The 24,779-nt window shown below is 44.7% G+C and overlaps 1 protein-coding gene across 5 annotated transcripts in view; it reads left to right on the forward strand.

Moving 5' to 3' along the window:
• FKBP5 (FKBP prolyl isomerase 5) overlaps positions 1-9,127 on the forward strand; it is a 124,585-nt gene extending 115,458 nt beyond the window's left edge. For all 5 annotated transcript variants that reach the window (XM_059701864.1, XM_059701865.1, XM_059701866.1 and 2 more), the window contains 3 exons: positions 4,580-4,765; positions 7,720-7,959; positions 8,580-9,127. In XM_059701864.1, the coding sequence (XP_059557847.1) occupies positions 4,580-4,765; positions 7,720-7,959; positions 8,580-8,687 (534 nt within the window). In that variant the 3' untranslated portion in view covers positions 8,688-9,127. The remainder of the gene's footprint in view (positions 1-4,579; positions 4,766-7,719; positions 7,960-8,579) is intronic.
• Positions 9,128-24,779: the final 15,652 nt, after the last annotated feature.

Below are 24,779 nucleotides of genomic sequence, written 5' to 3' on the forward strand. Positions count from 1 at the left end.
AGAAACAAGCCATTTATGAGTCAACCCTGCTTTTTTCTCCTCCTGCATTTTTTAAAAATTGATTTTAAGGGGGGGGGGGGGGGAGACTGACAAACATCTATGTGAGAGAGAAACATTGATCAGTTGCCTCCCAGAGGCACCCCAACCAGAAATAAAACCCGCAACCTGGGTATGTGCCCTGCCTGGGAATTGAAGCTGCCACCTTTTGGTGCAAGGGATGATGCTCCAACCAGCCGAGCCACGCCGGCCAGGGCTCTCTGCATTCTTTTACTGCAGCGTTTCTCAGCCTTAGCACTATTGACATTTGGGGCCAAATGATTCTGTGTCAGTGGGAGACTGCCGTGGCGTTGGAAGTTATTTAGCAGCATTCCTTGCCTCTACCCACTAGATGCCACTAGTACATGACAACTAAAGGACATCTCCAAACATTGCCAAATGCCCCGGAGGCCACAGTCACCCCAGTAAAGAACTCCTGTTAGCACATCAGAAGCACAAGTTCCACAAAACAAATTACCTGCACTGTGCTTGTTAGAAGGGATCTAAATAAAAGTATGTATGGTTGTGATATATATGAAAGAGCTTTCAAGAAATTAAAATGCTCTTTCAATGTAAAGGAACTACTATGAAGTCTATTACTTGTTTTTCTTTTTAGAAACTGTAGACTACCATTCTGATTATTCCAAACCCACCGAAGTTATAAGATCTGGTCTTTGTCCTACCTGGCTCTCTTTTTCTTTTCCTATAACAATATATGAGGAGGTAATTAGAACTTAATAGGTGAATTAGTGAAGGAGGAAAGAGGAAGAAGAAACTAGGCATATGGGAAAATGTCCTTACCTGATCTAAATGAAAGGACACCCTTCATTTCTACCCACCTCCACATTGCCCCCAATGATAGAAGATCTTTGGATTCCATAATTATATTCCTTGACCTTATTAATATCAGTCAGCAAACCTTCATTAAGGGCCTGTTTGTGCTAAACCCTCAATACTCCAAAAGGGTTGGAACATGCTTCCTGTCCTCGAAGAGCTCCCGGTCCAGCAGGAGAGGGTGACAGAGAAAAAGTGCCAACCCTGACACTGGGGAGGGCTGCTTCACCTGGTGCCCAAAAAGGCGCACCTAACTATGTCTTAGTTACCTCGGCTGCCGCAGTGAAACGCCCGAGACTGGACTTGAACGATAGGAATTCCTTCCTCACAGTTCTGGAGATGGCAGTCCAAGGCCAGGGTGCCAGCAGGGTCTTGGGTCGCAGAAGGCATCCTTCTTGCTGTGTCCTCACGTGACTTTCCCTAGTTGCTGTGGATGGGGAGAGAGGAAGCAGGGAACTAATTCTATCTGGTGGACACCCCCTACAAGGCTCCCCTAAACCTGATTGCCTCCCAAAGGTCCCATCTCCAAAAACAGTACATTGGGGGCAGGGCTTCGGTGTATGAATTGGGAGGGGTTCAGTTCAGTCCATAGGAAGTACAATATGATTTCCTCAAGAATTTCAGCATTTAGAGGAGAACCAAGATGGCGGCATAGGTTAACGCGGGAGTTTGCTGCCTTGAACAACCACTTCAAAAGTGAAACTAAAAGACAGAACGGACATCACCCAGAACCACAGGAACGCTGGCTGAGTGGAAGTCCTACAACTAGGAGGAAAGAGAAACGCATACGGACACTCAGAGGAGGCGCAGTGCTGAAGTCAAATTCTGAGGTGCGGAGTGCGCGGAGCGGGCTGGTGGCGGAGGGTGCATTGGCGTTTTCAATCCGGAGGGAGTTGCAGACTCTGAGCTCCAGATACAGGCGAGTCTTTAGGGACCCAGACTCAAACAGGAGAAGCGGGACTGTCTGGCTTCGGTCAGAGCAAGTGCAGCTTTCTCTCCGAGGTTTGCAGTGGTTGCTGGGACTCAGAGAGGCAGAGCCCCTGGGGACAGGACTGAGAGCCGCCATAACTGCTCTCTCTGGCCCACCCTGTTGATCCTGTGCGACCCGCCCCGCCCAAGCCCTGCACAGAGGCATTTGCCGGATAGCCTCAGGCAAAGGCTAGATTAGCACCTCCCTAGAGGACAGTAGTTCTCTCACTGCAGACACAGCTGATTCTCACAGCCACTTGGCCTGGAGGTCAAATCCCCCCTGGTATTAGCTACAACAATCAAGGCTTAACTACAAGACTGCGCACAGCCAAAACCGGTTTGGCTCAGTGGATAGAGCGTCGGCCTGCGGACTGAAGGGTCCCAGGTTCGATTCCGGTCAGGGGCATGTACCTGGGTTGCGGGCACATCCCCAGTGGGAGATGTGCAGGAGGCGGCTGATTGATGTTTCTCGCTCATCGATGTTTCTAACTATCTCTCTCTCTTCCTCTCTGTAAAAAATCAATAAAATATATTTTAAAAAAAAAAAAAAAAAAGACTGCGCACAAAGACCACTAGGGGGTGCACCAAGAAAGCATAACAAAATGCGGAGACAAAGAAACAGGACAAAATTGTCAATGGAAGATATAGAGTTCAGAACCACACTTTTAAGGTCTCTCAAGAACTGTTTAGAAGCCGCCAATAAACTTAATGAGATCTACAAGAAAACTAATGAGACCCTCGATGTTATGATGGGGAACCAACTAGAAATTAAGCATACATGGACTGAAATAACGAATATTATACAGACTCCCGACAGCAGACCAGAGGAGCGCAAGAATCAAGTCAGTGATTTGAAATGCGAGGAAGCAAACAACACCCAACCGGAGGGGCAGAATGAAAAAAGAATCCAAAAATGCGAGGATAGTGTAAGGAGCCTCTGGGACAGCTTCAAGCGTACCAACATCAGAATTATAGGGGTGCCAGAAGATGAGAGAGAGCAAGATATTGAAAACCTATTTGAAGAAATAATGACAGAAAACTTCCCCCACCTGGTGAAAGAAATAGACCTACAGGTCCAAGAAGCGCGGAGAACCCCAAACAAAAGGAATCCAAAGAGGACCACACCAAGACACATCATAATTAAAATGCCAAGAGCAAAAGACAAAGAGAGAATCTTAAAAGCAGCAAGAGAAAGACAGTCAGTTACCTACAAGGGAGTACCCATACGACTGTCAGCTGATTTTTCAACAGAAACTATGCAGGCCAGAAGGGAGTGGCAAGAAATATTCAAAGTGATGAATACCAAGAACCTACAACCAAGATTACTTTACCCAGCAAAGCTTTCATTCAGAATTGAAGGTCAGATAAAGAGCTTCACAGATAAGGAAAAGCTAAAGGAGTTCATCACCACCAAACCAGGATTATATGAAATGCTGAAAGGTATCCTTTAAGAAGAGGAAGAGGAAGGAAAAGGTAAAGATACAAATTATGAACAACAAATATGCATCTATCAACAAGTGAATCTAAGAATCAAGTGAATAAATAATCTGGTGATAATAATAGAATCAGGGACATAGAAAGGGAATGGACTGACTATTCTTGGGGGGGAAAGGGGTGTGGGAGATGCGGGAAGAGACTGGACAAAAATCGTGCACCTATGGATGAGGACAGTGGGTGGGGAGTGAGGGCGTAGGGTGGGGCGGGAACTGGGAGGAGGGGAGTTATGGGGGGGAAAAAGAGGAACAAATGTAATAATCTGAACAATAAAGATTTTATTAAAAAAAAAAAGAATTTCAGCATTTACTCTGAAACGGCCTGGTTTCATTTTTTTCCAACTTGTATCACAAATTTCTGAGGTGGAGAAGAAACAGACTAACTTTAGTAGCCTCTTTCAGAAACCTCAGTCCTTCAGCACTGCCTTTGTCAAGTGGAACGGGGAGCTCTCTGTCACCCCTTTCCTAAGCTCCCTCTGAAGAGGGGTGCTCAGTGGGGTGCAGCTTTGGCCTCGTTCAGACCCAGACTGCACTTGGCACTGGTCTACTTCATCCTCACCCAAAATCGACATCAGGGCTTCCTTCCAGGTGAGCTCATTTCTTAAGCCAACCTCTTGAGGTCCTTTGTAGCAGGGACGTTCTTGTAGACCTCTGTGATTTCTCTCTCAGTGAGTGAGGGTGGAGTATGCAGAAAGTTTGCCGGCCCTGGTGTAGGTTGCTAGATTTGCCAGGATGTATTTCATGCACAGTGCTGACGCCCAGGAGCCCGGGAAAAGGCACTTACCCTTTAGTAACCTAGTGACAGGGTCTGGAACTACGCACCAGCCTTTTGGAAAGTGGACGGATGGACGGATGGATGGATGGATGGATGGATGGATAGATAGATGATAGATAGATAGATAGATAGATAGATAGATAGATAGATAGATAGATAATCGGCACCACAGAATGCAACCCCAATGCCTTGCAGCCTCCTTGCTGAGAGCACTGCCCCCTTGGAACAGGACAAGGGTAAGTGCAGGGCAGCCTCTGTCCTGACCAGCTCACTGGTCACTGGACTTCAGAGAGAATGGAAAAGTGCCTGGCTAGCCACCCCTGAGAACAGAAACAAATCATGAAATCCCAGGGTTTGTATGAGGAGGTTTCCATTTAGAGGGTTTGGTATTCCCAGGGAGGCCTGGGCTTACGCTTCTCGTGTGCCCCTCTAGAGCCTGTGTAAAGAGTAATGCCCAGCTCTTCTCTCCTAGGGAGGCAAGTACCTGCAGGCGGTCATTCAGTATGGGAAGATAGTGTCCTGGCTCGAGATGGAATACGGCCTGTCCGAAAAGGAATCGAAAGCTTCCGAGGCGTTCCTGCTCGCTGCCTTCCTGAACCTGGCCATGTGCTACCTGAAGCTCCGAGAATACACCAAAGCTGTGGAGTGCTGCGATAAGGTAGCGTCTGCGAGGCCGGACTGCAGAGGCCACACCTCTCCCCAGCCTCATCCCTTGTCTGCCTTCGCTGCTGCTCGCCAAGGGTTGAGGGGTTTTCATTTGGCTTTATTTTTTTCGTTTGGGATTTTTTTCTCAGTATGAACTGGGAAGTTCAGAAAGGTTTTGATTAAAGACTTTTCTGATGCCTAGACTATCTATCTATCTATATATATATATATATATATGAAAGCCTAAGCGACTGAACGACCAGTTGCTATGACACACACCGACCACCAGGGGGCAGATGCTCAATGCAGGAGCTGTCCCCTGGTGATCAGTATGCTCCCACGCCCGGCCAACCTCCCAGGGTCCTTCCCCCTTCCCCCCAACCCCCGATGGCCCTGATTAGTGCAGTCCCTCGCCCCGGCCAGTTGGCCCCAGTTGACCCCAATCAGGAGCAGCTGGCCAACCTACCGCGGTCCCTCCCCCGGCCAGCCAACCTCCCTCGGCTCCTTTATGCCCACTGCTGGCCAACCTCCCACTGCCTCAGTTGGCCACATCACCAGCCAGGCCAAGGGACCCCACCTGTGCATGAATTCATGCACCAGGCCTCTAGTTTATAATAATACATTATGAATAAAGGTTTCAATAAGAAACAATTTTATCCATGACCGTCCTTAAATTAATACCACTTGGTATCAGATTATAACTTGGTATCATATAATTCCTCAGGTTCAATTTAATAAGAACAGATTTGACTTAAGCCTTTCAGGACTTTAATAAAACTGCTCATACTGAGGATATATAAGGAAGTCACTGTTATCATCAAATTTATTCCCTAGTTAGGAATACATATAAATAGTGTGAAAGACCCACCGAGCATCAGGAGCCCTCTCCCTTTTACATTTGTGTTTGTGTTATTAATACTGTTCCTGGGCTATGAACCCAGGTGTTCGTGAAGTTGTCTGTCGGAAGCGTGATTCTGGTGTTCTTATGCACATGTATGTGATGCTGACCGTTAGGTCAGGTGTCTGGTCTCAGAGCCAACAGTGTGTGTTATGCTATGGGTAAAAGCTAACAGTCAATTTTATCTGAAAGATAAACAGGGATAAGAAAAACAAGCAATGATTTCATATATTCTTTGTAAGATTATTTTTGAATTTTAAGATCTTGAGTTTTGTGGATTAATATGTTCCTATCATGTTTTACTCAGTTTTTGCCTAAGAAAAAATGTTACTGTTAATTACATTTTAAGTTTTTTCTTCTTTATTTTTTTTTAATATATATTTTATTGATTTTTTTTTTTCAGAGAGGAAGGGAGAGAGACAGAGAGTTAGAAACATCGATGAGAGAGAAACATCGATCAGCTGCCTCCTGCACATCTCCTACTGGGGATATGCCCGCAACCCAGGTACATGCCCCTGACCGGAATTGAACCTGGGACCCTTCAGTCCGCAGGCCGACGCTCCATCCACTGAGCCAAACCGGTTTTGGCAATTTTTTATTATAGTAGTATAAAGTTATTCAAGTTCAAAAATTACAAAACATACAAGAAAGTAAAAGTTCATTTATAAGGTTCCAGTTGACGATCTCTCCCAAAATCACTCATTGATCTCACACATATTCCTTCTGTTTTTTCCATACAGTATAGAGTAACATATATGTATAAGTTCTTTTAAAAACTAGAATGTGTAGATTTAGACACATAATTGTATAAAACGAGGACATTTTTCTGCATATTGTCAATCTGTCATATAACTCTCCTTCGGGCTTTTAAATATCCATTGGGATCCATTGCACGCACCTGCGGTTTATCTCCCCATCCCTTTTGGTAGACACCCAGGCGGTGATGTTACAGTACGTGGTGTCTCTCTGCATACTTGTGGGATTGTTTCTATAGGATAAATTCCTAGAAGTGGAAATACTGGGTCAAAGGCAATAATTTTAATACAGTAACATTTTTAAATTTAAATATATATTATTATTGAAGATTATCAGTAGTTTTTTCCTCAACTGACAAATTTTTTTCATTTCTTATTGCACATTATTTTCATTGTTTTACTTCTGTGATTGCCTGTTCACCTTCTTCGACTGCATTATTGGTCTGTTTTCGGTTGATTGAGACAATCTATACATTATGACTCTGAACGCTTTGTCTGGCAGTAGGGACACTAGGACCCCCTTCTCCTTACTTGGCTTTTAACTTGAGATGGCATCTTTTTCCATAAAGAAAGTTTTAATGTTGACGGAATCAAATCTGTCTTTTCCTTTCTGGTTAGAAGTCTTCCCCACCCTAAGAGTATAAAAATAACCCCATTCAGTACTTGCAATACCTACTCGAACTGGGTTTACTTTTTTAAAAAATAATTTTAAAAATCTATTATTTTTATTGGGCAGTGCATGTAAATACACTTGATTTAGAACTTATTTTTGTGTTTATGATGTGAGGTAAGAATTAAGTCTTATTTTCTACATGGATAACTACTGCTTTGACCCCATTTTTTTTGTCAAGTTAACCCTTTCCTTACTGATTTACATAGTCTGTCTTGCTTTGTTCTGCTCCACTGACCTGTTTGTTCACGGACTACTAACCAAACTGTTTTAATGTCAGTAGTTGGTAGTATATCTTTTTCTCAGGTAAGGCAATTCTCCTCTTATTATTTTTGTTTATCCAAAATTTTCTCAGCTATTCTTGGTCATTTACTCCTTTCAATTGAACTGTAGAACGAACTTCTCAAGATCCCCCTTCCAAATCCTTTGGGGTCTTTAGAGAAATTGTATTAAACACAGGAATTGGTTTGGGTAATTCGTTGTGGTTTGATCAGTAGTATGTGATAACCTTGAGCACATCTTTTCAGTACACTTTTTCTAATTCCCTGGCTAGAGAGCTTTAGTAAGTTATTTAAATACTGAGTTTCTTTCAAAGCCCCACAAGTTACACTCATTCTTTCTGAAACACACACTTTGTGTTCCAGGCCCTGGGACTCGACAGTGCCAATGAGAAGGGCTTGTACCGGCGGGGGGAAGCCCAGCTGCTCATGAACGAGTTCGAGTCAGCCAAGGGCGACTTCGAGAAGGTGCTGGCAGTGAACCCCCAGAACAAGGCCGCGCGGCTGCAGATCTCCATGTGCCAGAAGAAGGCGAAGGAGCACAACGAGCGGGACCGCAGAATCTACGCCAACATGTTCACCAAGTTTGCGGAGCAGGATGCCAAGGTGTGTGCGGGCGCACTGGCCGTCGGGGAGATCAGAACTGATTCATAGTCTCGGGGGACAGCTCCACACCCAGGCGCAGCCCAAGGAAACAGGTTCCGAGCTGAGAGGCTGGGCTGGGCCAGAGGGAGCGTGGGGCTGCTCTGCTCACCAGGGCCCGTAGTAGAGGCACTGCCTGTCCATGCAGGAGCTGAGGCAAAGCGACTGCCTAGACATGTACTAAAGCTTTTATTCTTTTTAAGAAAATCAAGCACATCAGGTTTTTTCCAGGCAATACCTCCATGTTGAGACCTCTGTTTTCCAGGAAATGGGCTGTGGTGGGGTTGCCCACCGCATGCCCTCTACTTGGAGGCTCGGGAGCCAGCCTGGCACGGGGTGAGAGAGGCCTGCTCCCTGGCTGCAGGCTGCGTTCTGCTCCTGAGCTCACCCTCCCCTCCAGCTTACCACAGGGACCTGGTTATCAAACAGTGGAAAGCTGGTCATTTTAACTGAAGACAGGTAACCGCTCCCACTCCGTGGGCAGCTGGGAAGCCTGAGTAGTCCTGTGCTGCCCTCTCCCGTTAGAGCGGACAGACCGTCTGCGGGCCAGGAGCTAACTGAGCATTCCACTCTTTCTTCCTCAGGAAGAGGCCAGTAAAGCAACGGGCAAGAAGACTTTAGGAGGGGTCACCAATGAAAAAGAAACAGGAAGTCAAGCAGTGGAAGAAGAGAGAGCCAGGGGCCATGTATGACACCAGGCAAAGGAGGGAAGAGCCTCTGAACTCGGCCCTCCTCCACGGGCTTTCCCCAACTCAGGACTCAGCAGTGTTCAATGTCAAGTTCATCATAGTCTCTGTGATTCTGGAAGCAACAGGCAAAACCAGTAGCTTCCCCCAGACCACACCCTGCTGCTGCTCAGCACTCTCACCAAGGGGTGGCAGGGACCACTCCGGGGAGACAACAGACGGCTGCCGGCCTGGAGACAGCCAACAGCGGAAGTCCAGCTCATTTCAGTTGATGTCAACTTTCACTGCCCAATTCAGGGTCCCTTGAGATAATCCTAACAATTTGGGGCTATTAGGTTTTACATTTAATTGAATTTTAATAGCAATTCAGAAACCTGAAAATAAATGCTTAATGAATTTCTCCTTTCTTACAGTTGGATGAGGGAAAGGAGGATGAAGTTGTTGTTTTTAAATAACTGAAGTGCTGCGAATGCAACTGTTGTATTTTTAACCAACAGAACCCACAGTAGAGGGGTCGGTGCCCCGCAGGCCCACAGCCGCGTCACAGACCGGAAAGCCAGGACCTCAAGGCCTCAGGGCCACTTGCTTGCTGTCGTAGCCCAGTCCCTGTGAGCGGCCACCTGTGGCCGTGGGTTTCTCCCGCGCCCAGCCCGCCCTCAGCAGGAACCCTGCCACTCCCAACCCTCCCGCAGGCGGCAGAGGGCTTCTTCACGGTCTCTCTGTTTGGGATGGAGTTCTGAGAGGCTGAAATGTGAAAAGAGCCATCAGAACGGCACTTGTTTTCCTTCCTCTATTCCTTTTAGGGAATAACTGAGCGCAGTGCTGCCTGCCGGCATCGCCTCTGCAGCACCTGATTCCATGCTGCCTGCTCGGAGGGACGGAGGGACGGAGACTGTTCTCACAATACCTCTGACTGGAGGGGATGTATCACATATCCTCTTAGGATCCATGCAGCTTTCTTTGTTGTCTTTTTAAATTTACTGGCTCATAAACATTTGTATACTGGTTTATGAACTTATTTACACTCCTTTCTCATGTAAAACAAACAAAAACCTTGACTTTTTACTATTAAGTAGCTGAATTTTTTTTCAATCCTCACTTGAGGGTATGTCTTTATTGATTTTTTTTTTTTTTTTTTTTTGAGAGAGAGAGAGAGAGTGAAACGTCCATCAGTTGCCTCCCAGACATGCATGGACCAGGAATTGATCGAACCCACCACCTTTTTGTGCAGGGGACGACGCTCAACCAACTGAGCCACACTGGCCAGGGCAGTAGGTGAATTTTCAAAAACAAACTCTGCGGTTGAAAAAAATAAGTAGTTGTTCTTCTACATTAGGGTTTTCCTTGCAGGTTGCCACACAGTGGCTTTTTTTTTCCTTTTCTGGGAGCTTCTTTATTCTGGTGTGAGTTGTGAAAAAAACTTCCCATGCAGGTACATCTAGCTTACAATTTCCGATACTTGGACGTTGCGGTAGGGCAAGTCTTAAATCTGTACGTGTAGTTGAAGGTTAGTCCTTATGGATAAACAAGATTGACACTGGCCCTCTATTCCCACCGCCTAGGAAACACTCTTCGGAATGCATTTGGGCAACCCAAGAGAACATTCGCTTCACCCTGCAACATTTCTCTCAAATCCCAAAGAACACTGCAATTATATTTTAGGTTAGTTTTAATTTTTATGGTGGTTTTAACAAAACAGTTTCATTATTAGGTTAGGACCCATGTTAAATCTAAATATAAAGTCACTTCCTTTTATACCTGTTTTTTTCTCCATGGAACAAATGGAATTAAATTGTGTTTCTCAGTTGTTGCTAACAAAAATCCTTTTAAATGCTCACTTATAATTTTCTTTTTCCATAAGATACTTCTTTTTAAAGCCCCAAATCTCACCTAGGAAATATGAAAAGCAAAAGTTGATTTTGCTTATTTGCCTCTTAACTGTTTAGCATTTATAGCTCTGTTGACTAGAGCATGACTCCAGTGAGCCCACGATTGAGATTTGACCTAAAAAGGCCAGTTAGCAAACATAAACGTGTCCAAAATGAGATTAGCCCAGCGACTGTCCCAAGTGTGTATGTGCCCCACGGGGGAACAGGCAAGAGTGTGGATTTGAGCAAACAAGCAGAAGGGGCCATCACCACTCGAGAAAAAGAAATGTGTCAAATCCAGTAATCTCAAACAGGTGGTCTAGAAACCGGCAGATGTCTTTGAACCGTCTTTTAGACTGCATATGGAGTGGGGATGAATTAAACAAAATTTTAAAAACCATTCAGATGCACATTTCGTGTGTTCCTTAAATGCAAAGTGTGACTTCACATTGTTCTTGGTGTTGCTTGAATAGTCTTCAGGAAGGGTTGCTTGGGCTGGAAAGGACTGGGCCGCATTGAAATGAGACAGAAGGCTGGCAGGGCAGGGCCGACCTGCTCCTTGCTGTGATGCACAGCTCAAAACCAGCATTGGGCTAATGGCGGTGAGGGTGCATCTTTGTTCAAATGACCCAAATAACCAGAAAAACAAGAGGGTTTTGTTTTTTCATTACCCGGGGGGGGGGGGGGGGAGGGATTCCACCATTTTAAGTGGTTGTAAATTAGGTTCAATTTGGGCAATGAAGAAATTTTAATTTGCCCTTTAATAAATACGAGAAATAGAAGCAAGCCTGTGCCAGGTGATGCTCTGTGTTAAGCACATTCCTAGTTAAGCAGCATATTCCATCGGATACTCATGCTTACATACTCTGGAGGCTTTAGGAGATGATGCCACAGACTGAGTCATTCACACGCTACAAAGGGAAGGTGGCGTGGGGCTGGGGCAGTGGCACACCTTTCTCCAGGGGTCCCGTCAAGGTGTACAGAGAGGTCGGTGCAGGCTCCAGGCACCTTTTATTCTCTCAGTTCCTTGTGACATCTCTGGATTTGAGTTACACTCCTCCCCATTGGCTGCTAAGTTAGTTAGTAATGAGGTAATCCTCTTGGCATATTTTTCCGAAGCAAATGATGATCTCGCCAGGGATCTTGAGATGAGCCAGAGAAGGAGTCCTGGCGGAAATGTGTGAGCCTGGCTAACTCGAGGCAGCCTGCACCGATCTAAAGCCTGCGGAGCGTCAGTGAAGAGCTTTGTCATACCTATTTGGTCGTTCCAGCAACACTGAACCCTGCTTAGCATGGCACATTAGGATGTATGGGAGACTGTCACCAACACTGGTGAGAAATACATGGAATTTCAGTTTAGTCACAACCCCAAACTCAGAATTCCCCCACCTAGCGGTATCCTATTCCCATCGATTGGCTGCTTATGTGTTTGAATAGCAATGACCTAAAAGGACATTCTCTAATGGCTTGAAGACGTTTTGGGGAACTCTTGGTACGTTCTTTAAGATTTGTCGCATCATGTCTGACATTTCTTTTGGAGGTAGGAAGAGGATATAGAGAAGGCATGATAAATTTGCTGCTGCTATATTGGCATAATTTATCTCGACCTATAAGTGCACATAATGTATGTGTGACCTTAATAATACATGACCTTATTAATACATCACTGAATGTAACCCAAGAAGCATCCTGCTGGCGCTAACTGCTACCCATAGATGGACAGTCGGAGCAGAGTCCCTAATGCAGGCTTTCCCGAGGACTGGAGGTCAGGAAGGGGGAGTCCCTGTGGCAGAGTGGCCATCCCATGGTTATCCAGGTCACCTGATGCCCTCAACCCCAAAATAGGTTGTTTTCTAGTCTGAAGCATGAGTGTCTTGGCATATGGAATGAGATGTTGGTAGTCCCTTAAAATCCCTAAGCATTTGTTGGAACTGAAATGGCACAGAGCCATAGGCTCACATTCTACTGTGGAGTGAAAAAGACGGCTCTCTTGCCCTTGGAGACAGCATGGAGGGACCTGGGGAGTGCGATGCTAAGTGAAATAAGCCAGCCAGAGAAAGACAAGTATCACATGATCTCATCCATATGTGGAATCTAATGAACAAAATAGATTCAGAGACAGAGGCATGGGACAGAGTGTGGAATCTCAGAGGGAAGGCAGGGGGTGGGGGAAGAGATTAACCAAAGAACTTATCTATAATAATAAAAGTGTAATATGCTAATTAGACCGGACGACCTTCCAGATGAAGCTAGGGCTGCGAGGGAAGCCGGTGCTGGCAGCTGGGGGAAGGAAGGCCTACTCTCACACAAATTTTGTGCATTGGGCCTCTAGTATGTATATATGTATTACCCCTGGGCACAGACAGTGTGGTGAAGGCTTGGGGTGGGGGGAGGGGGGAAGGACAGGCCCAGTGGAGGGAGTCAATGGGGGGGGGGGGGGGGTGACATCTGTAATACTTTTAATAATAAAGACAAAAATAAAATTGAAAGAAATATAGACTGAACTGATGGAAAAAATACTCTATGCAAATAGAAAAGAAAGCTGCTGTAGCAATACTCACATTGGACAAAATAGACTTTAAAATAAAGAATGCAAGAAAAGAAAGACATTACATAACTATAAAGGGATCAATCCAATAAGAATACTAGTATAACTGGTAAATATTTACACACCAAATAGTAGCAGGTAAATACATAAAGGGAGAAAATCACAGTAAATACCCCATTTACATCCATGGATAAATCAAACAAAATTAATAAAGAAATAATGGCCTTAAATGTCACATTAGGTCAGACCAACTTAGTAGATATTGATAGAACATTTCATCTAAAAACTGCAGAATAGCCGAACTGGTTTGGCTCAGTGGGTAGAGCATCGGCCTACGGACTGAAGGGTCCCAGGTTCGATTCCGGTCAAGGGCATGTACCTTGGTTGCGGGCACATCCCCACTGGGGGGCGTGCAGGAGGCAGCTGATTGATCCCTCTCATCGATGTTTCTAACTCTCTATCCCTCTCCCTTCTTCTCTGTAAAAAATCAATAAAATATATTTTAAAAATAAAATATAAATAAAAACTGCAGAATAAACATTTTCAAGTACACATGGAACATTCTCCAGGATAAATTACATATTAGACCTTAAAACAAGCCTCAGTAAAATTCAAGAAGATTGAGATCATATCAAGCATCTTTACTGACTACAATGGCATGAAATTAGAAATCAACTATAGGGAGAAAACTGGAAAAAAATACAAATACCTGGAGACTAAACAACATGCTACTAAACAACCAGTGGACCAAAGAGGAAGTAAAACAGGAAATCAAAAACTTCCTTGAGACAAATGAAACCAAAAACATAACTTTTCAAAATTTATGGGATGCAACAAAAGTTCATAGTTACATAGGTCTACCTCAAGAAACAAAATAATGCTCTTAGCCCTAACCAGTCTGAATAGAGTGTCAGCCTGCAGACTGAAGGGTCCCAGGTTCGATTCCAGTCAAGGGCACATGCCCGGGTTGTAGGCTTGATCCCATTGTGAGGCGTGCAGGAGGCAGCTAATCAATGATTCTCATCATTGATGTTTCTATCGCTCCCTCTCCCTCTCTGAAATCAATAAAAATATATATATATATTTTAAATTGATATAAAAAATCTAACTTTACAGCCTGGCCAGTGCGGCACAGTTGGCACATAGTCCTATGCACCAAGAGGTAGCTGGTTTGATTCCTGGTCAGGGCACATGCCCAGGGTGTGGGCTCAATCCCCAATAGGGCCATGCAAGACAGCCAACCAATGTTTCTCAATGTTTCTATCTCTCTCTCCCTCTCCCTATCTCTCTCAAATTAACAAAAACATATTTTTTAAATCTTTAAATAAAAATCTAACTTTTCTTCTCTGATACTGCTCCTAGGGCAATGGAAACTAAAGAGAAAATAAACAAATGGGACTACATCAAATAAAAAGCTTTTGCACAGCAAAGGAAACCATCAACAAAACAACAAGAAGGCCCACTACATGGGAGAACATATTTGCCAACGATATCACCGCTAAGGGTTTAATCTCCAACATTTACAGGGAACTCATGCAACTTAACAATAGGAAGATAAACAATCCAAACAAAAAATGGGCAACGGGCCTTGATAGACACTTTTCGAAAGAGGACGTACAGAAGGCCGAAAGACATATGAAAACCTGCTCAAAGTCACTAATTATACGAGAGACGCAAATCAAAACGACAATGCGTTATCATCTCACACCTGTCAGAATGGCTATCATCAACAAATCAACAAACAACAAGTGTTGGAGAGGATGTGGAGAAAAAGGAACCCTTCTGCACTGCTGGTGGGAATCCAGACTCATGCAGCCACTGTGGAAAACAGTATGGAGCTTCCTCAAAAAACTAAAAATGGAATTCCATTTGACCCCGTGATCCCACTTCTAGGAATATATCCCAAGAAAACAGAAACACCAATCAGAAAGGATATATGCACCCCTATGTTCATAGCAGCACAACTCACCATAGCTAAGATTTGGAAACAGCCTAAGTGCCCATCAGCAGATGAGTGGATTAAAAAACTGTGGTACATCTACACAATGGAATACTATGCTGCTATAAGAAAGAAGGAACTCTTACCATTTTCAACAGCATGGATGGAACTGGAGAGCATTATGCTAATTGAAATTAGCCAGTCAGAGAAAGATAAATACCACATGATCTCACTCATTTGTGGAATATAGAGAACTACATAGACTGATGAACAGGGACAGATCCAAAGACAGAGAAACAGCGATCAGACTATCAATCCCCAGAGGGAAAGTAGGGGAGGGTGGGGGTAAGGGGAAGAGATCAACCAAAGGACTTGTATGCATGCATATAAGCCAAACCAACGGACATGGGCAACAGGGGGATGAGAGCATGAGTGGGGAGGGGGGGAGTTTGGGGGTTAATGGGGGGATGAGGACACATTTGTAATACCTTAGCCAATAAAGAAATTAAAAAAATAAAATAAAAATCTAACTTTACAACTTAAGTAAACTAGAAAAAAAAAGAACAAACAAAACACGGAAGGAAATAAATAATTTCAGAGTGGAAATAAACAAAATAGAAAAATTTTAAAACACAGAATAGATTGATAAAACTGAGCTGGTTCTTTGAAAAGATAAACAAAATTGATAAACCTTTAGCCAAATTTATTAAGGAAAATGAAGGCCCTGGCTCAGAGTGTCATCTTGATATGCTTAAGGTTGCAGGTTTGATCTCCTGTCAGGGTACATACAAGAAGCAACCACTGAATGCATTAATAAGTGGAACAACAAATCAATGTTTCTCTCTCTCAAATCCATAAATTTTAAAAAAAATTTAAAAAGAATAATGGCCCTAGCCAGTTTGACTCAGTGAATAGAGCATCAGTGTGCAGACTGAAAGGTCCTGGGTTCAATTCCAGTCAAGGGCACACGCCTGGGTTGCGGGCTCAATCCCCGGTAGGGGGTGTGCAGGAGGCAGCCCAACAATGGTCCTCTCTCATCATTATGTTTCTAGCTCTCTTTCTCCTCCCTTCCTCTCTGAAATCAATAATAATATATTTTAAAAAAGAAAAATGAAGTGTGAGAGCAAAAATAAAATCATAAAGAGAAGTTACAATCAACATCACAGAAATACAAAGAATCATTAAAGGGCCCTGGCCGTTTTGGCTCAGTGGATAGAGCATCAACCTGCAGAATGAAGGGTCCTGGGTTTGATTCTGGTCAAGGGCATATGCCTAGGTTGTGGGCTCGGTCCCCAGTAGGTGGCATGCAGGTGGCAGCTGATTAATGATTTTCTCTCATCATTGATGTTTCTATCTCTCCCTCTCCCTTCCTCTCTGAAATCAATAAAAATATATTTTAAAAAATCATTAAAGGACACTGCAAACAATTATATGCCAACCAGTTTAACAATTCAGAAAAAAAATGGGAAATTTTCTAGGCCCATAGAACCTTCCAAGACTGAACCAAAAAGAAATAGAAAAACTAAAAGACTGAGGATTTTTACCCACCTGTGCACGAATTTGTGCACCAGGCCTCTAGTATTATAATAAGAGGAGAAAAAGGCAGAGAACAGTGTTAAACAATAAGCACATAAAGGCAAAGGAAAGTCAGATTCCATTCCCTCATCCTCCGTAGCGAAGTAAAAGAGGTCAAATCAAAGACCCATAATAGTGTAAGCATAAGTGATTAAGGACATACCCAAGTCTCTTAAAGATTGTGAAATTCATATTTGACATTTCAATCGAACATTAAAAAATGTTAAAGTTAATATATGAAGATGACAAAAAATTCAAATGGTGCTAGAAGCCTATACATGGAAACGTGTGTCCTTCCTCTTTCTCAGTCCCTCAGTCTCCCTGTTCTCCACAGAGGTAACCATTTTGTCAGTTCCCTGTGTATCCCTCCAGAAATAGTCTATCACAGTGGTCGGCAAACTCATTAGTCAACAGAGCCAAATATCAACAGTACAATGATTGAAATTTCTTTTGAGAGCCAAATTTTTTAAACTTAAACTATATAGGTAGGTACATTGTTATTAACTTAATTAGGGTACTCCTAAGGCTTAGGAAGAGCCACACTCAAGGGGCCAAAGAGCCGCATGTGGCTCGTGAACCGCAGTTTGCCGACCACGGGTCTCTCATGTCCACGCGTGTACACCCTCCACACATGAATGGGAACAGACAGTGCATAATCAACATATCTTGAAGATTGCTCCAGCCAATACATATTCCTTTTTGATCATGTGCTATTTTTTATAGGCCATAATTTATTAAACTAGCCTCATATTGATGACAATGAGAATGGTTTCTGGTTTAGGGTTATTATAATGATGCAATGACTATCCTTGTCTTTATGCTCATAGGAGATTAAGATACATTTGGTGGGACTTTTTAAAAATAAAGTTTTATACCCTAAAAAAAAAAAAAAAAAGACTGAGGATTTTTAAAAATAATTACAGGCCGCCCTAGCTGGTTTGGCTCAATGGATAGAGCATCGACCTGCAGACTGAAGGGTCCTGGATTCGATTCCAGTCAAGGGCACATGCCCAGGTTGCAGGCTCGATCCCCAGTGAGGGGTGTGCAGGAGACAGCTTATCAATGATTCTCTCTCATCATTGATGTTTCTATCTCTCCCTCTCCCTCTCTGAAATCAATAAAAATATATTTAAAAAACAATTACAGGCCAATATCCTTAATGAGCATATATACAAAATTCTCAACTTAGCAAACCACATTCAACAATAATATAAAACTATAATACACCTAGACCAAGTGGATTTACCCCAGGGATGCAAGATGGTTCAACATCTATAAAGCATCCGATGTGATACATCACATTAACAAAATGCAAGATAAATATAATATGATCATCTCAGTAAATGCAGAAGAAGCATTTGACAAAATTTAATATTCTCTTATGATAACTCTCAAGAAGAAGGAATATAGCTCAACATAATAAAGACTATATAACAAACCTACAGTTAATATCATACTCAATGATGAAAAGCTAAAAGCTTTTCCTCTAAGATCAGGAAAAAGACAATGGTATCCACTATCACCACTTCTATTCAACATAGTACTAGCCACAGCAATCAGGCAAGAAAAAGGAATAAAAGGCATCAAAATAGGAAAAGAAGTAAAACTGTCACTATTTGCTGGTGACATCATACTATATATAGAAAACCCTAAAGACTCTACACACAAAAAACTATTAGCACAACACAAAATCAACATACAGAAATCTGTTGTGGTTCTATACACCAATAACAAACCATCAGAAGGAGAAATTAAGAAGACAATCACATTTATAATTTATAATTGCATCAAAAACCATAAAATACCTAAATCTAACCAGTTGAAAGACCTCTACTCTGAAAACTATAAGACATTGAAGAAAGAAATTGAATAGGGTACAAATAAATGGAAGGATATACTGTGCTTGTGTGTTGAAAGGATGAACAATATTTAAACATCCTTACTACCTAAAGCAAAATACAGATTTAATGTAATCCCTATAAAAACACCAATGGCATTCTTCTCAGAACTACAACAACTAATCCTAAAAAGTTATACAGAGCCGCAAAAGACTCCAAATAGCAAAAGAAATTTTGAGAAAAAAACGAAGTGGGAGGCATCATGCTCCTAACTTCAACTATACTGCAGAGCTACAACAATCAAAAGAGTAGAATACTGGCATAAAAACAAATAAGATGATCAATGGACTATAATATGTGACATCTATGAAACAGGTATTTGATCTTCCTTCTGTTTCTGGCACAGAGATCCTAGAATCCTTAGAATCCCCTAAGCTTGACAAGAGCTATGGTTGTGTTGGCTGTTGTCATTTTTTTCTTTGTCAATCTAAGGGAAAAGAGGCCCATGACCTGGCTAAATAATCGGGCGTTGTGTGTTGTAAAACTTCTCGCGGCACCGCGGCTGGAAATCGCTGCTCTGGACCGACAGGATTGAAATGGCTGCAGTCTGTTTCATCATCTTTACAAGCACTGGCCATCTTTTATTTCCTATTTACGAATTACAGGCAGGCCTTTGTAGTAGGGGCTGGGGCGGAGCTTCAAGGGTCCCCAACCTTCAGGGACCTACTTTCCCAGGGACCCTGTGGCTGAGTTTATGTGTGTGATGGCCAGGGCGGCGGTCCTACTGTATAAGCTGGGAGTTCTCCCTATTAGCTTCCAAGCAGACAACAAGGGATAGACAATAAAATGGCTAGTATGAAGCTTACAGAGTTGTTTTTTTAATTGAAATTCAAAAATAACCAAAGCAATTGAGGAGGAGCATTTTATCACTGCCGTTGTTCCGATTGCCCGTGAACCGTTTTACAGTGAAAAGCAGATAAGCGAATAGATTTATTACATCCTCTGCATCTGTCTCATCAATGTTACATTGCGTGACCTTGTGATGATCTAAGAATGAAGTCACAGGTAGAAGGGTAAAACGGGGGTCACTGAACAAGGGCAATAACCTAACATATATACTCAAGCTAGACACCCCAAAACACAACGTAAAAGTACAACAAATCTCCACAGACCGTGCACCCTCATGCCCAGTGCCCCGCTCCCGTCCGCCCCCCCCAGCCCCTGGCTGGGGGCTCACCTGCTCCAGCCCCACGGCCCGAGGCGGAGGTGCGGTGGGAGAGCGCTCAGCTTGGAGGTAATAACTTCTGAGCCAAGTACACACAGACACACCCGGGGAGCAGAAAGGGGGCAACCAAACCCCAGAAAGCACCGGAGCCAAGAGGAGAATGCAGCAAACTCTCGGCACTTGAAAGCACCGGAGCCCGTACGTAAGCGAACGAGTGGGCCCAAGCTCCAGTAACACTCTCTCTACAAAACAGATGGCAGAGCTTCGAAAGACAGGCCCAGATGCGAGTGCATTCCAGGCCAAAGGGGGCTGGAAAGAAGGGGCCAGCCCACCCTGGAGCCCACGGGTCGCTTTCACTCCTGTTCGGTGGCCAGAACGGCTCCGTCGGCCAGAACAGGGTGCAAGGGAGGCGGCAGGTGCTCTGTACCGTCAGCCGTGTGTCTACCAAGAACCAGACATCTACAAACAACGACAACTAGCAGATAACAAGCCAGTGCGGCGACGTTGCAGGACACAAGGTCAATATATGAGAGCCAGTGGCATTTCCCTACACTCAGCAAGGGGCCATCCAAACATGAAAATACAGTTAAGAAAACAATTCCATTCACAAAAGCATCCAAATAGGATAAAATACTTAGGATCAAATTTAACCCCCCGAAAAAGTGCAAGACTTGTACACTGAAAACTACAAAACATAGTTTAGTCCTTTTGGGTTTGTACAGCAGCTACATTACCCAGGCATGGTGGATACCTTTAGCCATTGGTGGTTAAACTCAAACTCCAGCCGCTCTCCCCTCTCTGGAAGACAGAGGGGCTGCAAGTTGCACCTCTAATCAGGGTTGGCTCCCCTGGCACCCAGCCCCCCACCCTTAGGGGCTTTCCAAAAGTCACCTCATTCGCACAGTCTGGTGTCATTGAAAGGGGGTTGATGAATAACAAGATACTCCTTTTTTAAAATATTTTTTATTCTGCCCGGCCGGCATGGCTCAGTGGTTGAACATCGACCTATGAACCAAGAGGTCACGGTTCGATTCCCAGTTGAGGCACATGCCTGGATTGCGGTCTCAATCCCTGGTGTGGGGTGTGCAGGAGGCAGCCGATCAATGATTCTCTCTCATCATTGATGTTTCTGTCTCTCTCTCCCTCTTCCTTCCTCTCTGAAATCAATAAAAATATATTTTTGAAATAATATTTTTCATTCTGGAACGTAGTTTTAAAGCTCTTCTTATTTAAAGTATAGTTGACGTATATGTTATATTAGTTTCAGGTGTGCAAGACACTCCATTTGCCTGTATGGCTCTGGAGTTGTTTCAGGAACCAAGGACAAAGGACCAAACATTCTACCAAAAGACCCTCCCATTGCTCTCGTCAAGCTTAGGGGATCCTAAGGATCTAGGACAGCGGTTCTCAACCTTCCTAACGCCGCGACCCTTTAATACAGTTCCTCATGTTGTGGTGACCCCCAATTTCATTGTTACAAATTGAACATAATTAAAGCATAGTGATTAATCACAAAGACAATATGTAATTATATATGTGTTTTCCGATGATCTTAGGTGACCCCTGTGAAAGGGTCGTTGGACCCCCCAAGAGGTCGCGACCCACAGGTTGAGAACCGCTGATCTAGGATCTCTGTGCCAGAAACAGAAGGAAGATCAAATACATATTTCATAAAAGTCACATATTACAAGCTGCCTGGGCCCTCCAGCGAAATCAGCAGAGCACTGTACCCCCAACCAAGGGCCAATCTACCGCCCGAGAAGGCTGTATTGGCTAGGATAGGCCAGTGGCAGCAACCAACAGCCCAAACTACGTAAGGCTCGTACACAACGGAAATGTCTTTGTGAGCAATGTGACAGCAGTGAGCAGCCACCTCCGTGCAGGCGTTCAGGTCCCCGCACTGTTGGAGGACCCAGAGGCCGGGTAGCAAGACAAGAAGCAGGTGGGGACGGAGCAGGCGGCCTGCTGTTTCTTAGCCAGGCTGAGCCCAAACGCCCCGCTGCCTACTCCATTCTGGTGCGGACGGAAAAGGGGCCACACACGAAACCTGACAAACTCAGAGACCTAAAGTAACCACATAGGATGGTTTGAAATTAAAACTGCCTAACTGGTGGGGGGTAGTCAGTCCTGGGCGGGGCTTTCCTTGGCAAAGGCCCATCCCTCCCGCCGCTGAGCCTATCCATTGTCCTTTCCCGTCTCAGACGGCACATCCTTGGTGTCAGGGCACAGTCCCAGCGCCCCTCCCTCGTACCCTGCACGCCACCGCTGCGTGCTGTAATGCTAATGTCAACCTGTGCCCACTGACGTAAAAGTATTTGTCTCACCATTTTACTCTTTATCCAATCGCAGAGATTTCTCCTCTGCTTCCGCCCACTTCCCTAATCTATCACCAACGAATTTCATGTAACCCTCCTTTTATTGTAACGTATAAAATATGGTGCAAAACTCCCATTTTTCTGGAGCATTTTCTCAATTTGTTGAGATTTTGCTTCTCAACAATTGTCTTCAGTTTGGCCCAAATAAACTCCTAAAAATTCCCTACAGGTTTGGAAACTTCTTTTTTTTTTAGTTTGTTGTGTGTGTTTTCTCTGTCTACCCATCCACATATCCATTAATCCATCCACAGATCCGCTCGCCCATACCCCTGGAGGCGGGAAGCACCCAGTGTCTCAGACCCACCCCTAGCTGCCCAGCCTGCTGGGGGCTGATACAGCCACAAGAGCTCAAGCCACAGTGGCTCGGATACCCACCCCTCCCCCCCAGATACCACTTAGGTGAGCGACACTGGGGGGAGGGAAGGGATGGCTTTTTCTTTTTTAAATAATTCTTTATTGTTGAAAGTATTACAGGTGTCCCCTTTTTCCCCATTGACCCGTTCTAGCCGGCATTCGTCCCCCGCCCCAGGCCTTCACCACACTATTGTCTGTGTCCATTATGTTGACACTAGTTTTTTTAAACATGTTTTTATTTATTCCAGAGAGGAATGGAGAGGGAGAGAGACATAGAAACATCAATAATGAGAATGACTGATCGGCTCCCTCCTGCACACCCCCTACTGGGGATCGAGCCCGCAACCCAGGCATGTGCCCTGACGGGGAATCGAACAGTGACCTCCTGGTTCATAGGTCAACGCTCAACTACTGAGCCACGGGGCCAGGCTTACTAGTTTGATAATTTTTTAATATCTTGACCCTGCATTGTGAGGTCATCTTTAGCAAATCGAGCACAGCGCCGCGTGTGTCCATTTGGTGTGTAGAATATTTAAAATGAGTAGAACATGAACAAACGAACGAATGGACGTGAGCACTACCATGTGCTTTGTTCTTTCCTCTGCACTGTGGGCAGCGGGGAAGTCCCCTCCCCGTATCTGTCCTTAGGCTGGTTAAATAACAAACCGACAGGAGACAGATTAACAGAAGAAAGTATAATTTGTGTGCACAAAATCTCAATACAGGAGAGGGTCAGGGACGGAAAGGTAAAACGAGGCATACGTGACATCCTCGCTAAGGAATGGGGTCAGGCCCCTGGGGCGTCAGAAGGGCCGAGGGCCATTTGCGGGTCTGTAGGAAGAGCAGACGTTCAGTAATTAGATGTTTGCCCCGCCTATAGACATGTCAAACGTTATCTCTGCTAATAACCCATTTTATGAGCAGGGCCCCTAATTTAAATTCTTCCGGGTAGTTAAGAGGGAAGCAGAAGTTTCTCTTGAGCCCGCAAGGCCTCCATTACCTTTAACTCAAAGTAACCCGCATACCATACATGGTATCGTGGGGCAACTCGCTCTGAACCCCTCCACCCCTTTGCTAGACCTAGAGCTGTCTCCACCCTAAACCACCTCAAATCCTTTAGGTGGCAGGTGGGTTATAATATGAGATAAACCAGGGGGTTGAAAATGAGGGGCCCCCATGGGCCAAAACAGGCAGGGCACTGTCTGGTTAAGCCCCTGGGGTCTGACACCTCGAGGGTCCGTCCTGTGCCGTTGTGTGGCTCTGTTGTTTATCCTCTTCCTTGCTTCTAGCTTTAAAAGCCTTGGCTGTGGCTTTTTGACCCCAAGAACCATTTGATCCAACCCAATAATTATGCATTAGTTTCCGGTGGCTGCTGTAACAAATCGCCGGAACCTTGATGGCCTACGACAGACTCGCGCTGGCTCAGCTCACCGGTCTGAGGCTCCAGGGGCGAGGCTGCGCCATGCCTCCTCCAGCCGCCAGGGGCCGCCAGCAACCTTTGGCTCCCGGCGGCGTCACGCCAACCCTCCAGGCCAGCGTCTGAAACGCCGCCTCCGCCACCGTCACATCGCCTCCTCCTGTCGATCAAATCTTCCTTTGCGTCCGTCCCTCTTCTAAGGAGGGCGCGTGCGTTTGCATTTAGCGCCCACCTGGGTGGTCTAGGACAGCGGTTCTCAACCTGTGGGTCGCGACCCCTTTCGGGGTCGAACGACCCGTTCACGGAGGTCGCCTAAGACCATCCACATCCATATATATTATATAAAATTACATATTGTTTTTGTGATTAACCACTATGCTTTAATTATGTTCCATTTGTAACAATGAAAATACATCCTGCATATCAGATATTTACATTACGATTCATAACGGTAGCAAAATTACAGTTATGAAGTAGCAACGAAAATAATTTTATGGTTGGGTCACAACATGAGGAACTGTGTTAAAGGGTTGCGGCATTAGGAAGGTTGAGAACCACCGGTCTAGGATCAGCTCCAGGCTCAGCTTCCTTACCTGAGTCCTACGGGCGAAGCCCCACTCCCGGCGAGAGGAAGCATTCACAGGCTCGGACCGGAGGACATGTGCCTGCTTTATGGGCGCGTGGTTTCGTTCAGCGTTCCCTCCTCGGCCACTTACTGAACATTGGACGGGTCCTCATTCAGCCTGTGGGTACGCAAAAGTTTGTAAACCGGGTCCTTGGCTTCTGACTTTAACACATTACAGTTAATATTCGGCGCCGCCTACCACCCTTGTCTAGAAATGATCTGTATGACCGGGTCCAGTCAAGAAAACTGACACCACACCAGGTAGTTATGTGAACAGAGAGAATGTAACACAGGACGCTGGTGAAACGGCGCTGGAGGACCAGAAAAGCACAAA

This window comes from Myotis daubentonii, chromosome 6 (genome assembly GCF_963259705.1).
Source record: "Myotis daubentonii chromosome 6, mMyoDau2.1, whole genome shotgun sequence".
In the NCBI taxonomy this organism is placed as follows: domain Eukaryota; kingdom Metazoa; phylum Chordata; class Mammalia; order Chiroptera; family Vespertilionidae; genus Myotis; species Myotis daubentonii.